The sequence below is a fragment of the Myxocyprinus asiaticus genome, chromosome 4, assembly GCF_019703515.2.
Source record: "Myxocyprinus asiaticus isolate MX2 ecotype Aquarium Trade chromosome 4, UBuf_Myxa_2, whole genome shotgun sequence".
NCBI lineage: Eukaryota > Metazoa > Chordata > Actinopteri > Cypriniformes > Catostomidae > Myxocyprinus > Myxocyprinus asiaticus.
The window spans coordinates 61,790,591-61,807,603 of record NC_059347.1 but is presented as its reverse complement, the minus strand read 5'-3'; the positions used below and the strand labels follow the sequence as shown (position 1 = coordinate 61,807,603).

Here is a 17,013-nt window from a genome sequence, read left to right as displayed (position 1 = left end):
GTGTGCATGCTCTTCTTTTCCATTAAAATGAATGGGGACGAATGCTCTAAGCTCCAAAAAAACAAACAAACAAAAAAACAGTAGCTGGGTTTCCATCCACATTTTTTGGGGATGTCGCATAAAAAATGCTGGATGGAAATGCCAAGATGCTAATTAAATCTCCAAAATGCACGTGCAAAAAAATTCATGTGACTGAACAATTTATTCAAAACTGAACTAACCAGCAGACCAAAATCATCTCATAGCATCTGAAATGTTGCTCTGGTAATTCTGAAATGCCAAAGCCAAAGCCTGTCATCTAAATGATTGGCTACTGTTACCGCCCAGAACCACCTGGCACGCTTTCGTTCCAGTAATTAGGCATCTGCCACCGTTCTCAAGCAAATATGAGGTTTGTCAGAGCATTTTGTCTGCGCGCTCTAAACCTTGCATAAAGTTATTATAATCAACAAAAGAGCCACAGTGGCTTCAACTTCCAAATGCGTCACATTTTGTTCGTTTAAACACGTGGGATGGAAATGCTGCTTTATTCGCATATATATATCTGTTTTCACGATATTCCGATTTTTTTGGCATATATTAAATTCGTACCTTGGATGGAAACATGACTGTTGATGTCACCACATCTTTACACACCATGGGCTCTATTTTCGTGAGCGTGCTACAACCGTGCACGTCTTATCTAATTTTTGTGAGCGCTAATTCTAATCGCAATTTTCGTGCCACCACAAAGTGTAAGTGGGCATGGGTCGGAGTATTTCTGTTATTGTGGGTGTATGCATACAAACTGTGTGTGTATTGTATGTCAATGAATGACTTTCCTGAGAAATAGGTCGTTGCGCTAAGACGTTTCAAAACCATGTCTTATCTCAGCGCTAAGTCTAAATTCAGTTCCTACATTTGCAGTTTGGTGATTCCACCAGCAGGTGGTGATAAAGTTAATATCCAAAAATATAGTGAAACATCAAATTATGTCCCTGACAATCACAGTTGTAGCCGTTTAATGAAACAAAAATGTATGAGATTTGTGTTAAACTATCTATAGGTCATGGTTTATTTTTTTTAATTATTATTATTGTTTGAATTCACAATTTACAATTCATGATCTAAATTTATTGGTATTTTTCCACCTGTTGTCGTAGAGTGATTTTTAAGTCACTGCAAAAGGGGCCGGTGGAAGAAGTTGGAATGTTTGGATTTGGTATGATTTTTTTGACCACTGTTATTTTAATTAGGATTCCTCCTGTTGGAGGAAACCTATTGTTTTTTTAGTATTCTTATTATTTTTATTCCTGTAGCTCTAAATTGCCCAATAACTCAAGTTTTGAAATTTATACTACAGGCCACGAGTAACTACCACACCGAAAATGGCCCACATGAGCCTATAGGTGGCGCTACAGGCCACGCCCCAAGTTTTCCATTTTCAAAGTGATGCCATTTCCACCCCATAAGTCCAAAATTTCTGAAACGTGGTATGTATGCCTCATGTCTCATGAGGAACAAAAAAGCCTCTAGAACCCATAAAGTCCGCCATGATGGATTTTCCTGTACAGTGACAATTTGGGAAAACCTACAAAAATCTACTCCTCCTGAACCATAGCTCCAATTGACTTGAAACTCGGTATGTATGTGCAGGATACATGTCTTTCAATTTTTAACAAAAAGGAATATAATCCAAAATGGCTGAAAGGTGCACATTTATGTAAATGTCCACATTGTCTCAATATGTCTATGTCCATAAATCGAACACCATTTTGACGGATGGTTTTGCAAACATAATAGGCTTCAAGATGACATCTGTAGTACCCTGCCAATTTTCACCTTGATATATGAAAGATTGATGGAATTAGAGCCAAATCTGACCCAAGCTAATAAACTGGTTTCTGCTTATTTCAACATTTCCACTATAAATATTTTACTGTTATGCGAGTATACTCTTGTCCAATGGTAATGCTACAAAATCAGCCATTGCTACAATTGCTTTGAAATGATGTGTACATGTGTGAAGTACATGTCTCTACCATGTCAATTTTTAAATAATTTGCAGTTTTGAGGAGGAATTTTCGTTTTAAGTGTAATTTAAATGTAGAAAAAATTTTTGGTTTAATCTTTTCGTGTTCAATAAATAAAATTTTTCAAAATCAAAATCGACTGGTAGAAGTGAAGTGTGTGCGGATATAATTACTGTTAATACTAGCCATGATTTGTGTGTCAGTTTTTGCAAATGATTAATAACACTTACATGCTCTATAATTTAACAGAGCTTACATCCAAATCCTGAAGAGAATCACATTTTCCATGCATCTAAAAGGGGCGTGTCACTGTTATAGAAATATGCCCGACAATCAAGGACGCAGTTAGTGCACAAAAGAACATAATTTCATAGAATACAGTCCATTTACAGTACCAACTTCTTATGAATGTGCTGTCTTTGTTTAAATCGCTGGTGCTTGAGTGAATGGACTATATAATAGGACGCAGATGGTGGAATAACCGGAGAAGAACCTCAGAATTAAATTGACTTGATCCTGCCCATTTGTGTGTTGCTCAGGCGATTTGCCAAACCCGCTTGCGCCTAGACTTGGCGCATGCTTACACGACAATTCCAAAACTTCATGGCCATGCCCAGTGACTTTGCGCTTGTATGACTTACTGTATGGCATAGCGCTAGCGCTCTTAAAATAGGAACCCATATCTGAATATACACAAATGTGAATGAGATTTTAAGAGCTACAGGCGAGCAAATATATTTGGGTCTGTTCTTCATACAAAACTATCGTATGGCTTTGGAAGACTTGTAAAATAGCGCACGAGTCCCATGGACTAGTTTGGTGGTGCTTGTTTGTCGTTTTTGGAGCTCGACAGTACATTTGCTTTCACTGGATTTTTATTTTTGTGTGACCTAACCAGGCTTGTCATTTACATTTCACTCAGGCTCCCCAAGACACGATCGATGGACAACTTGTTATCCGCTTGTGAGAATGGAGTGACCCTCACTCGCACCTCAAGTGACCCCAACCTTAACAAGCACTGCCAGGAGGGGCGCACAGCCCTGGAGTCCAATCAAACCATGGCCATCCAGGGTAGCGGTTTGTCTGAAAACCCAGAGGATGAACCAGTCCCTGGATTGGTCAATGACGACCAGGAGTTTGCACCATGCAAAGAAATTAATGTGTCGGCATATTGTGAGTCGCATGAGGAGGAACTGAGTACGGAGCCTTGTCTGACTACACAGCCTCTGCCATCTTTGCCCCACCCCTTAGCATTAAATCAGGCCCCGATCCTTCCTGTTTTAAATCAAGCCCTGGCTCAAATCTCAAGTTGTCCACTCCCACCCTTTCCAATGGAAGTGCAGGCCAGGACTGCTGAAATCACTTCTTACATCAACACTACTACAAATCCACCTCCTCCATGTAATAGCTTTGCACACGATGAGAACAGATCTGTGAAATTGGAGTCGCCTACCTTGGCAGAGCTCTTCAAACAGTTACCGCCTCTCGCACCAATGGACGCTTCCGTGGAGACCCTAACGGAGCAAAGCGACATCCCTCCAGCTCGGAAAACCATTACTGTCGAATCACAAAGCCCACTGGAAACAAAGTGGACTGAGGGTGCACGAAATGGCGAACTCGTTCCTTTAAGAGAACGATCGATGGCCACCGCGCCTCCTGCCGACTACGCCAGAGCGGCACGCCGTCTGATATCCCAGAGCCAGTTGACCGATCTCTCCATGCTCGGCTCCCAATGGGACAGCGTACAAGGCTTAGTTCAGTCGGCCTGCGGTGGTGCCATCCAGCATGGCAGCTATCATGGTCGTCGCTTGGCAAACAGGCTCCTCCGTGCCCATGGAGGAAGCGCCAATGGTGGACCGTGCTGTCGCCGAGACCCTCTGCGCACTCCTGGGAGTCCGGTCCAATCTGGATGGTTTTCTGCGGTTAAAAACTCAAGCTATGCCGCCCTCTGTTCGTCAGCTGCCTCTTCGTTAGCTATGGGTCCATCTTTCCGGCAACTTCTACCGTCCCATTCCTTGCCGTCCTCGGGCGGGTCGCCGGGTCTGAGTCAGATGCCCGCGTACCTGGATGACGACGGTTTGCCGGTCGCTGTAGACGCGGTGCAGCAGCGACTGCGACAGATTGAAGCCAGTTATACACAAGAAGTTGAGGTGTTGAGACGACAGGTCAGACAGCTTCAGTTGAAACTGGAAAGTAAACAGTTCTGCACGACACCCTCCGAGCCAGATGTCGACTACGAGGATGATATTGTGAGTTTGCATTCTTGGGTACTCTTGTTTCTTATGTTGCAAATTGTTGAAAATTTTTAAATCAAATTTGAAAAGTTGTCTTGATATGTACCATAGCCAGTGTTCCCTCCGGTTTTTAATGCTACTGAACAAAACCAAAACCATTCTCAAGATAACTCGTGTTGTTGAAATAACTTTTGTTAGGGTAAGTCAGTCCCACCATTATTTCACAGCAATTTTTGCAGACCAACATTACTCAATTTGCTGCAGCTTTTCTAAAAAAAAAAAAAAATACGATGCCATTTGCAGTGTTTTATGTGTGAAAAGTCACAAAAAAATCACAGTATACAGTACTTGTGTAATTTGTGTCAATCACGGTATAAGTGCAATTGCCTGAAAATATTTGAGTGCATAATAACTGAATATCCAGTTAGCAAGGGAAAAATAATAAATACACACAAAAAATACCACACGTTTAAGAGGTGAAACTACGTGAAAATTAAATGCTGTGATGTACGCATGCGTCTGTTGTCCCACATAAGTTTTATAGTGAATGCAATAGGATCCTCCAGGCCCTTCAATACAGGACAATAGGCATCCCGTATGGGACGTCATCATTTCTGGCCAAAATATGGGACACCCCGGCTAATATAGGACAGTTGGCAACCAAGTGTGGAGATCATAGAATGGCGGCTGTGCAGTTGGAAATGTCTCGACTAGGGATGCACCGATGTATCGGCTGCTGATATTTATCAGCCAGTTATTGAACAAATTAAAACTATCAGAATGTCAATTATAAGCATGAAAACCAGATATGAAAACATTATGGTTTATTTATAATTAATGGTTAGTAACACACTTTGTAAAAACTCTGTGAATTCAAATGCACAATCCAGATGAAATAATAGAAGGGTTGGCTCTCCTAAGAACATGTAATATTTAATTTTTATTCTTTCTCACATTAAGAAAAAAAGTTTGTTACAGACGTGACAGTTGTGAAAGCGGCACTTACCTATACATGATGAATAAAACCATCTAAAACGCTTTGAAATCAGCTGACTTTGACATCTGAGACATCGGTATGTTATCCATTAATGCTGCATCATTGATTGAATTAAGATTGAAATCACAATATGACTTTGTGCAAAGGATGTGTTTTAAAATATAGTCTGCATTCAGTGCTTCATACAGCATTGTGTGAGCAAGTGGCGCCCTCTAGCGGTCTGGACGGCATTATCCATTAAATCACTATAAAACAGAATTTAAAGAGCACCTATTATGGTTTTTCAAATATTACCTTTCATGTAGTGTGTTGTATAGCTGTTTGTGAAATGTAAAAAAAGTCTGCAAAGTTTCAAAAGTCAAAGTGCACGACAAATGGAGTTAATGACACCCAAAAGAAAGAACCGATTCTGAACACCTGAAACGAGTCGTTAGTAATTCCAGACTTACTTCCTGTACTAACCTACGTAATTTTGTAACAAAAACCCCACCTCTAGTCTTCATTGGCTGCTCGTGAACAGCTTTGACCCGCCCTCAAACACTATATTGATTGGTATTGGTATCGGCCAAAAAAAAAAAACTTTGAAAAAATGTTTTCGACTACAAAAACTTTTCAAGCATTTGTTTGGCTGCTGTCAAACATGGAAAAAAGTGATCTGTTTTATTATACAAAATTCTTGCAAAATCCTGGACTGACTGGTTAGGGAGAAAACGAGATTGGAAACTGTATTTTTGAAATTCCGTTTGGTGTCGCCATGAACACTGCTCTCGGTTGCAGTCTTTTCTCAGATTAATCAGCGATGTGTAATTTACACCAATTTTTCTCAATTTAATTTCATACATAAAAAAATGTGGATGGACTCCGGTTTAAGTGCTGTCCGTTTATTTGGCTCTGGTTCGAGAAATCTTGAGTGTGCCTTCTGCGCTGTAGAAGTGCATTGACCCACACCTGCTCAGTTTAGAGGGAACATTGATCATGACGTTTGTATAATGTTGTTTACGTATCCTTTTGTCCTCCTGGCAGACGTGCCTGCGAGAATCAGACGGCAGTGATGAGGAAGACTCGCTGTCCAATCAGAGTGAAGGCAGCTTTAGTGTGGGCAGCTGGGACCGCGTGGAGAGGAAGGACACAGAGGTCAGTCTTCCTCACTTGCGGTTTGTCATATAAATTGTAAGATTTCATATTTAAAGGGAAAGTTCAAACCAAAAATGAAAATTCTCTCATCATTTACTCACCCTCATACCATCCCAGATGAGTGTGACTTTCTTTCTTCAGCAGAACACAAATGAAGATGTTTAGAAGAATATTTCAGCTCTGTAGGTCCATACAATGCAAGTGAATGGTGACCAGAAATTCGAAGCTCCAAAAAGCACATAAATGTAGCATAAAAGTAATCCATAAGACTCCAGTGGATTAATCCATGTCTTCTGAAGTGATATGATAGGTGTGGGTGAGAAACAGATCAATATTTACATCCTTTTTCCTTCACTTTCACTTTCTCCTTCCTCTGTTTTTGGTGAGTCACCAATATTTATGATAACTTAAATATTGATCTGTTTCTCACCCACACTTATCATATCACTTCTGAAGTCATGGATTAAACCACTGGAGTCTTATGGATTACTTTTATGCTGCCTTTATGTGCTGAAATATTCTTCTAAAAATCTTCATTTGTGTTCTGCAGAAGAAAGAAAGTTATACACATCTGGGATGGCATGAGGGTGAATAAATGATGAGAGAATTTTCATATTTGGGTGAACTGTCCCTTTAACTTCAAAGATATAAATCAAATAATAAAAGAGGGATATATGATGTCCTTTTAAGGCTTATAAATGACATAATGAAAATTTTTTTAAATATCAAAATATTTCTAAATACTTAAAATATGTCTCTCTTTTTGGTCAACTTTAATTTTGGTCAGGTTTACATTAATACTGTTGTTTTGGAACTGTATTTTATATTTTTATAAAAAATGACCTTTTCTTTTTTTAATGCATATATTTTTTTTATATTTGTACTATGCGATAGAAAATATTTCTGTCCTAATTTCTTCACTTCCACGTGTTATTTTAATGCTCTTTGATTAAACACCAGAGCCCTTATTTGTCATGAAGCAAAACCTTTGAGATTTCGTTTCATCATTTTATCACTCCACAGAAATAAAGCGTGCATCTCCTCTTCTGTGTGTCATTAACATTGCGTATATGATCTCACAATGACCAGAAACATTTGCCATCACACGGTCGTTTAAAGTGAAGTCGGAGCACTTTGCGTTCACTATCAAACGTTATTGTTCGTTTATATTTTCGTGGGAGTTTGGCGCGAGTCTGCTAAAACCCCGTTCACACTGTCAGCGATTTTGTCGCTGGATGCGACAGGAGACCATCCACTTTCAATGAGAGCTGGCGACTTCCGGCGACTCGAGCGACAGCGACCGTTGGTAACGGGATGTGGGCGTGTCAAGAGATACAACAAAGTTGAGAAAAGTTAAACTTTATGTAAATGCAGAGCGATATCGCATAGCGACAGCCAATGAGAAAAGACAGTGAAGCTCACGTCATCTGTCTCCTTTGAGATAATGGAGACGAGTGCAGAAAAGATGGAGTTGTTTTCATCGATTTCACTGTTCTATATCATGTTCCTGTATCAACTTAAATGGATATAATAAAACAGTGATGCGTGGAAAACCGTGTCATAAATGTTTGCATTTTGAGAGAGTTTGATTGATGCATTGAAAGATCGATCTTTGTGTTGATATAATGCATTGAGATTTTTCCCGTACAGAATGCTCATTTTTAGCAGCAAGTAAACTGATTTCTTATCAAATTGGATAATGTACCAGAAATTGTTAGTGAGTTTAATGCATACATGAATAGATTGTTCATCTTGTTCATGATAGGATGCATTGAGCACAGCTGTAGTTTTTTTTAATTTATCTGTTATGTCACTATATGTGTATATGTTTGTATGTATATATGGTTGCATTCTCTTGCACTGGAAGCTTCTGTCACCAAGACAAATTCCTTGAATGTGTAAGCATACTTGGCAATAAAGCTGATTCTGATTCTGATTATTAAAATGTGATTGGAATTTGAAGTGCACAATCGCGGTTATCATTATTTGATCATCACGACAGGCCTACATTTTGCCATTTTCAGATTATCAGCGTAAACTTAAATAAATAAATAAAACTGTGGTCTATAAACAATCCTCTGCCGTGTCCTGGATTCATCGCACCACTGTATAGACGGTTGTTACTGTTTGAATATCAACTGAACCGGTCATGTTTCCTGACCCGCAGGTCACCAGGTGGGTTCCCGATCACATGGCTTCACACTGTTTCAACTGCGACTGTGAGTTCTGGATTGCCAAGAGACGCCATCATTGCAGGTGAGTCACAAGTGAAGAGATTTCAAGTATTGATTCCAGCATTGAAGCAATTGCCCGGTCGCTAAGATCCGCATCCACTGTCGGGCATCTTTGGAACGCTCTCGGGAGGCGTCATGCCAGTGCAGCTCCTATCTACTTGAATGGAGAAACTCTGAAATCTCAAAAACTGCTTGCCAATCAATCAAAAGAGACAGAGCAACCATTGTAATCCAACAAACAAATGACTCCGTATGAACTGAATCTTTTAGTGAATCAAGAGACCGAGCAACCAGTGTAATCCAACAAACAAATGACTCGTATGAACTGAATCTTTTTAGTTTTTTAATTAATTTTATTTTATTTTATTTATTTATCACACATTATACATTTTGCACATATATATATAGTGAAATTCTTTTTTTCACATATCCCAGCTAAACTGGGGTCAGAATGCAGGGTCTCAAAAGAGAATCAAAAGAGACCGAGCAACCAGTGTAATCCAACAAACAAATGACTCATATGAACTTAATCTTTTTAGTGAATCAAAAGAGACAGAGCAACCAGTGTAATCCAACAAACAAATGACTCATATGAACTGAATCTTTTAGTGATTCATAACAGACAGAGCAACCAGTGTAATCCAACAAACAAATGACTCGTATGAACTGAATCTTTTTAGTGAATCAAAAGAGATCAAGCAACCAGTGTAATCCAACAAACAAATTACATGTATGAACTGAATCTTTTTAGTGAATCAAGAGACAAAGCAACCAGTGTAATCCAACAAACAAATGACTCGTGTGAACTGAATCTTTTTAGTGAATCAAGAGACCGAGCATCCAGTGTAATCCAACAAACAAATGACTCGTGTGAACTGAATCTTTTTAGTGAATCAAAAGGGACAGAGCAACCAGTGTAATCCAACAAACATATGACTCATGTGAATTGAATCTTTTTAGTGATTCATAACAGACAGAGCAACCAGTGTAATCCAACAAACAAATGACTCGTATGAACTGAATCTTTTTAGTGATTCATAACAGACAGAGCAACCAGTGTAATCCAACATACAAATGACTCGTATGAACTGAATCTTTTTAGTGAATCAAGAGACCGAGCAACCAGTGTAATCCAACAAACAAATGACTCATGTGAATTGAATCTTTTTAGTGATTCATAACAGACAGAGCAACCAGTGTAATCCAACAAACAAATGACTCGTATGAACTGAATCTTTTTAGTGATTCATAACAGACAGAGCAACCAGTGTAATCCAACATACAAATGACTCGTATGAACTGAATCTTTTTAGTGAATCAAGAGACCGAGCAACCAGTGTAATCCAACAAACAAATGACTCGTATGAACTGAATCTTTTAGTGAATCAAGAGACCGAGCAACCAGTGTAATCCAACAAACAAATGACTCGTATGAACTGAATCTTTTAGTGAATCAAAGAGAGCAACCAGTGTAATCCAACAAACAAATGACTCGTATGAACTGAATCTTTTAGTGATTCATAACAGACAGAGCAACCAGTGTAATCCAACAAACAAATGACTCGTATGAACTGAATCTTTTTAGTGATTCATAACAGACAGAGCAACCAGTGTAATCCAACAAACAAATGACTCGTATGAACTGAATCTTTTTAGTGATTCATAACCGACAGAGCAACCAGTGTAATCCAACAAACAAATGACTCGTATGAACTGAATCTTTTTAGTGAATCAAAAGAGACAGAGCAACCAGTGTAATCCAACAAACAAATGACTCGTATGAACTGAATCTTTTTAGTGATTCATAACAGACAGAGCAACCAGTGTAATCCAACAAACAAATGACTCGTATGAACTGAATCTTTTTAGTGAATCAAGAGACCGAGCAACCAGTGTAATCCAACAAACAAATTACTTGTATGAACTGAATCTTTTTAGTGAATCAAAAGAGACAGAGCAACCAGTGAAATCCAACAAACATATGACTCATGTGAATTGAATCTTTTTAGTGATTCATAACAGACAGAGCAACCAGTGTAATCCAACAAACAAATGACTCGTATGAACTGAATCTTTTTAGTGATTCATAACAGACAGAGCAACCAGTGTAATCCAACATACAAATGACTCGTATGAACTGAATCTTTTTAGTGAATCATAACAGACCGAGCAACCAGTGTAATCCAACAAACAAATGACTCATATGAACTGAATCTTTTTAGTGATTCATAACAGACAGAGCAACCAGTGTAATCCAACAAACAAATGACTCGTATGAACTGAATCTTTTAGTGATTCATAACAGACAGAGCAACCAGTGTAATCCAACAAACAAATGACTCGTATGAACTGAATCTTTTAGTGAATCATAAGAGACAGAGCAACCAGTGTAATCCAACAAACAAATGACTCGTATGAACTGAATCTTTTTAGTGATTCATGAGACAGAGCAACCAGTGTACTCTCATTAACCAGGTTACTTGTATGAACTGAATCTTTTAGTGAATCAAGAGACCGAGCAACCAGTGTAATCCAACAAACAAATGACACGTATGAACTGAATCTTTTTAGTGATTCATAACAGACAGAGCAACCAGTGTAATCCAACAAACAAATGACTCATATGAACTGAATCTTTTTAGTGATTCATAACAGACAGAGCAACCAGTGTAATCCAACATACAAATGACTCGTGTGAACTGAATCTTTTTAGTGAATCAAAAGAGACAGAGCAACCAGTGTAATCCAACAAACAAATGACTCATATGAACTGAATCTTTTTAGTGAATCAAAAGAGACAGAGCAACCAGTGTAATCCAACAAACAAATTACTTGTATGAACTGAATCTTTTTAGTGAATCAAAAGAGACAGAGCAAACTCAGCTAATGTCTCAAAAAACTCTGCAAACACACCTTGTCCAAGAATTGTTTGTTATATCTACTCTGTTGATGTCTAAAATGATCTCATCATTTGTTAATGCCTAGTGTACACTACTTGACTCAAACTCGTCCCCTTTAGTGTTTTGAGTCGGTGACTGGTCTGCGATGAGAAGTCTCGAATCTCACGACGAACGGTCTTGTTGTGTGTGCACTCCAGCGACATGCTGAGACGAATAATTAGGGTTAGGGTCTCGCTTGTACACTTGTGATGGGATCACCCAAAACACATCGTAATACTAGTGTACACATGGCCTCAGTCGGGGACGAATAGTTGTGTGGTTGAGACACTACAGTCCTGTATTTTGTGCACCAGCATGATGAAAAACAAGACCGTGAGTTGCTGAGCGCCGACTGTAAGTTGTGTAGTGTACGCTTGAATTAACTTGAATTACTGGAGCCCCCTTTACATTTTGCATTGCATGTATGGTTTTTGCGCCCCTGGTGATCGTGAATCGGATCGATTCAGTAATAATAATATTCTGTCTGTGTTTCTGTTTCTCACAGGAACTGTGGTAATGTGTTTTGTAAAGACTGCTGTCACCTGAAGCTTCCCATTCCAGACCAGCAGCTGTACGACCCGGTGCTCGTGTGTAACACCTGCTACGACCTTCTACTGGAGTCGCGTATGCGAGATCTGCGCTCGCAACAGCTCAAGAAACCCATCGCCACGGCGTCCAGCTGAGATAGCCAATCAGAGCCCAACTGGGCCATAACGCCTCCCGCAGGGGTGTCCATACAGATGTCCGTTATTTAGCGGATGAGCCACTCTCTGCTTAGAGAGACGAGGTGATTTTGATTCCAGGACAGCTGTGAGACTGATCTAACCGAGGGAGAGGATGGATCAAGTGTGACGAAGAGGTGAACTAATGGAAAGCATATTTCAGGTTGAGGACTGCTGTTCTGCAGGTAAACATGTGAACCCTCGGGCTCAGATGCCTGAAGAGGCGTTTCTTCATCTCAAAATCTCCACACAACCCCCTACAAACCCTATTCATCACGGTCTCGCCAATGAAAACGCAAACACACACGAGGGACAATCGCCTCCCCTCAAAATCGGTGACTCCAAAAGCCCTGTACGTGTCCAGCAAGAGGCTCACTATTTAAAATGAGAAAAAGCTGCTACAGTATTTAAAAATAAAATTCGACTTTGTATCCTTTATTTTGTGCACTATGGAGAGGATTCGCAGTTGTTTACTCGCTGTTGTCTGTTGATATGCGGCTGTACGAAGCTTTCTTTCTTTTTTCTTGAAACTGGAGGGATAAATGGGTTGAGTTACTGAAAAGATTTGCTTAATGCTGCCCGTTTGCATTGATTTTGATTTGCAGTTTTCTGTTATTGTTAATGGGGCAGCGCACAGAACATTTGATGTGGTATTTTCTTTCCTCCCTTCAGAGCTGCGCTTTAAAATAACTCTGAAATTAAATTATCGCTCCCATTGTGATGCAAAAATAAATAATCTTTCAATGCCAAAATCCAATTAAAATTGCAACAGATATCACATTGAATCTCTTCTGCCAGATGGACTTGTATATTATCCGATTTTTCTTTTTTTTTTTTTATGTACATCTGGTTTCTTGTGCATCTTTAGTTGGAGACGAAATAAAAAAAAAATGAACAAACTGAACATTTATGCACAGTTAATGTATTCGTTACGTACGTTAAATAAAACTATAGCCATGTTGCACTGCTCCGTCCATCTGATATTTCAGAAACTTACTCTTGTTGTGGTTTCTTTTATATAACTTCACAACTGGACAAAACAGTCATTTTACTTGACTATATTTAATCATACTAATTGAAACATGAATCATTTGAAACCGGTGGCAATTTGAGGGTTTCACTGGTTAGTCTCTAGTAATGGTCGGTCGTGTCGACTCACGTTATCAAAATGCGTCTTCTGAACATTTCACAACAGCATTACAAGTTCAAAATAAGTGCTATGATTTATATTTTTCCTTTAATGTTGTCCATGTTTTTCCTGTCAGACCTGGATCCCTAAAATGACTGTATTGTTAAATGGTGAATCTCAAACAGTGCCATTGTTTCTTTGTTTTCTTCTAATGGGTTACACTATGTTACTTATTTGTAACTACTTAACATGATCAGTGGTACAATAGCTAGATGCCTAACAATGAGAAAATGATTTGTTGAGAATTTATGAGGTTTCTGTAGGGATACAACAGGACATAGTAATAAACACTGAGAAATAGAGAACCGGTTTGGTTCACGCCTGATGGTTTCATTTGTTTTCATGGTGTTGATGAAGGACACTTCTTGATTTAAAATAATAAAAAGGAACCCAGAAATGTGATGTATAGTTATTTGGTCTAATAGTGGCTATAGTTTGTCACTTAGTGAATAATTGTTGTAAAAATAAAAAAACAACTGTGCAAGTTCAATCCCATGGGTAAAATAAAAAGACGTCTGTATCAGCGATCAGTGTCCTGTCGTTCATCTGTGCGCTTTTTAGAATTTGTTCTATACTTTCTATGATTTATTAACATAGTAGCATTGTTTTAAATTCTCTCTTCTGCATTTTCCATTAAATAAATGCATTTAAGTGTGTAAACGTTTCTTCTAAACCTGCATTCTATGTAGTTCATGTGGTGCTGAAATGTACAATACAATAAAGATGCATTCTGATCAAGTCAGAAGGTGAAAATAATTTGCTTACACTAGTAACATAAATCAACAAAGCTCAATAATACTGTTAAGCAGACACTGTTCAAACATTAAAAAAGAATGCAACTGACCACCAATTATAGAGAAAAGCTGGTTTAAATGCAATTTAAGCTCTACAGACTATTCTGTCAATTACAAAATTCTGATCAAGTTTCAAAATGTTATTTTTGTTTTTTCGATCATTTTGGTTGTGTTAATACCGACGGCATACATTTTGCCAAAGGTGTGTATTTTTGGGGGAATTTTGATATTTCAACTTCAGTTCCTATAATACATCTATAATGCACTGTGTACACAAAATAGTTCCACTCAGGACCTTCAGGACAAAAATGTCCCCATTGAAACCCATTAAAACTGCAATATTTTATCCCAGTGCCATTAAAGCATAAAATCATGAATTCTATGATATTATGATTTCATTCCGGAGCCCTGACTTCACAATTTACATTTTTAATATATTCCACCAGATGGCGCCATTTATCATGTTTAGCCTATGGAGCAAATACATGCTTTTCCCCTATTTTCTGTTTGCTGCATTATAGAGCACTGCAGGACAACTGAATAAATGATGCAGATAAAATTGTGTGTGTGTGTTGGTATGGATGTCACAGTGTGTTTTGTATGTGTGTATTGAGAAATGTGTGTGTGTTTGTGTAAAAAAACAACAGTGGCATTATGTAAACAAACTGGCGTTTAAAGGGTTAAAATCCTGAAAATAAATGAATATTTGGTAGTTATGATCAGGACTGATGTTGGTTAAGTGAAAGTGGAAAATAATATTAATATATAATATTATTATGGCAGTTTTTTGACATGGACATTTTTGCCCTCTAAGGACATCTGAGTAACTTTTTTTTATTGATGCACAAGGGTTAAATATTTTAAAACTTTAAAAGCGAATTATTTGAGTGCAAATTGATGGAAATCCTCTTCCTTGTATCTGACCAACCTGATCTCATGAAAACTAGGGATGGTTATTGATACAGATTTCCCGATTCGATTCCGATTCACAAGCTCTCGATTTGATTCGATTCATATGGGTATATTTCAGTTATAATGTCCCTTTTGCTTACGTATGAAAGAAATGTTCTCCCAGCTAATTCTGTGACTTATACAGGGGACCTTCTAACTAAATATTAATTTTACTAATTAGATTGTATATGTTTTTCATCATCATGTTCACATTTTAGCTTTTTAAAAATTAACAAATACATGTATTCAATCAATCAATATATTATATTGCATGTATTATATTTTGTTACATGTTTATTTGCATAATTTTTACTATTTACAGGTTTACATTGATTTGTTGAACACGTCCTAAAAATAGGTACTGTTGCTTTAAGAAAACCGGCATTTCTGTAAATGAGCACATGTTAAAAAAAGAGGACTCGAATGACTTTCCCTCATCTGTGCAATGCATGAATACAATTAAATGTACATTTTTTGTTGTTTTTGATCAACAACTGACTGTAGAGAACAGAAAGGCTATTAAAAGAGACAGTATTCAATGACAAGTGAACTGTTCTTAAAGAGACGGTACCATTTTAACCTTTGTTATACATAATGTAAATACTACAAATTATGCATACAAACTGCATATATTTAAAGGTGCCATAATTATAAAATATTTTAACTTCATCAAACACTTTGAATATTGATGAATTTAACAAATACAGTAGGCTCCTACAGTATCTATGCAAGGGTTTGGTGAAATTCGGCAAAGAGTTCAGGCAGTTCTGGCTCACGCTGCTATATCTTTTCTAACTCATCTGAATGTTGGGGTGTGTTCCTATTTCCTTAAAAGACTTTACCCTCCATTGTGAGAGCTTTGAAGGGCTGAAAGGTGTGGGTCTAAAAAATAGTGGTCATTTTTGGGGAAATTCTGTTTGGAACATCCCTACACCTTGGCTACCATTATTATACTAGCCTTTATTATTATTATTATTTAAGCCTTTTCAAAGTGTCCAAAAATCCCCTAGACTACATTACATTGACAGAATATTTAAATGAGCTACAAGTCTGTTTTGAAATGTTCTTAATTTCAAACTTCAGCTGTCAAAGCTTACACAAGCCTTTTAAAGGTGCTGTAAGCAATTTTCTGAAGCTTTCACGTGACTGAGTCGTTGAATTAGCCATGCCCCCTCATTCCAAAACCCCGCCTTTCAAAGATAATTTTGAGACCTAAACCGAGCAAAAGAGCAGCGTTGTTTGTTCCTGTGGCTGTGAAATTCTGTGTAGTCTCATGTAGTTCTGTGTTTGTTTTATGTTGTGATTGGGTCTTTTGTTGCACTCATGTATCTAATTTGTACAAGATGGCGGAATCGTACGATATCGCACTACTTAGTATGTACAAATTACCATGACTTTTACACTAACTAATCACATACCTTTTCCTCATCTCCTTCTAAATCCTCATATTTCCTTTCTTCCATGGTACACAAAATCAATTTAAATCGTGGTAAGTGATTCACGTTATGGTTAGGTTTAGGGATGGGGTTTGGGTGGGTTAAATAAAATAAAACAAATCTCACAAACGCACGTTCAAAACCTGGGTGTTTCTCTTTTTCCGTGCTAATGAAACAAGGCTTTATGAATCCGGGGTTCAGAACAGCACTTTTGGAAGTACAATCATGGTTATGTTTAGGGTCTGGGCATAGGTGAATTATGGACCGGGTCAATGGGGCCAGTGCCCTGGGGCCCTTGACTACCAGGGGCCTGGGGGGCCCTGGGCTGCGAGGTCTCATGGCCCATCAACTTTGAAAACAATTGTTTGTAT

At 38.2% G+C, this 17,013-nt stretch overlaps 1 protein-coding gene across 7 annotated transcripts in view; it reads left to right on the top strand.

Moving 5' to 3' along the window:
* The window catches only part of LOC127433147 (myotubularin-related protein 4-like), a 92,276-nt gene extending 78,290 nt beyond the window's left edge, over positions 1-13,986 (top strand). For all 7 annotated transcript variants that reach the window (XM_051684842.1, XM_051684870.1, XM_051684861.1 and 4 more), the window contains 4 exons: positions 2,935-4,261; positions 6,267-6,377; positions 8,545-8,633; positions 12,056-13,986. In XM_051684842.1, the coding sequence (XP_051540802.1) occupies positions 2,935-4,261; positions 6,267-6,377; positions 8,545-8,633; positions 12,056-12,233 (1,705 nt within the window). In that variant the 3' untranslated portion in view covers positions 12,234-13,986. The remainder of the gene's footprint in view (positions 1-2,934; positions 4,262-6,266; positions 6,378-8,544; positions 8,634-12,055) is intronic.
* The last annotated feature ends 3,027 nt before the right edge of the window (positions 13,987-17,013 follow it).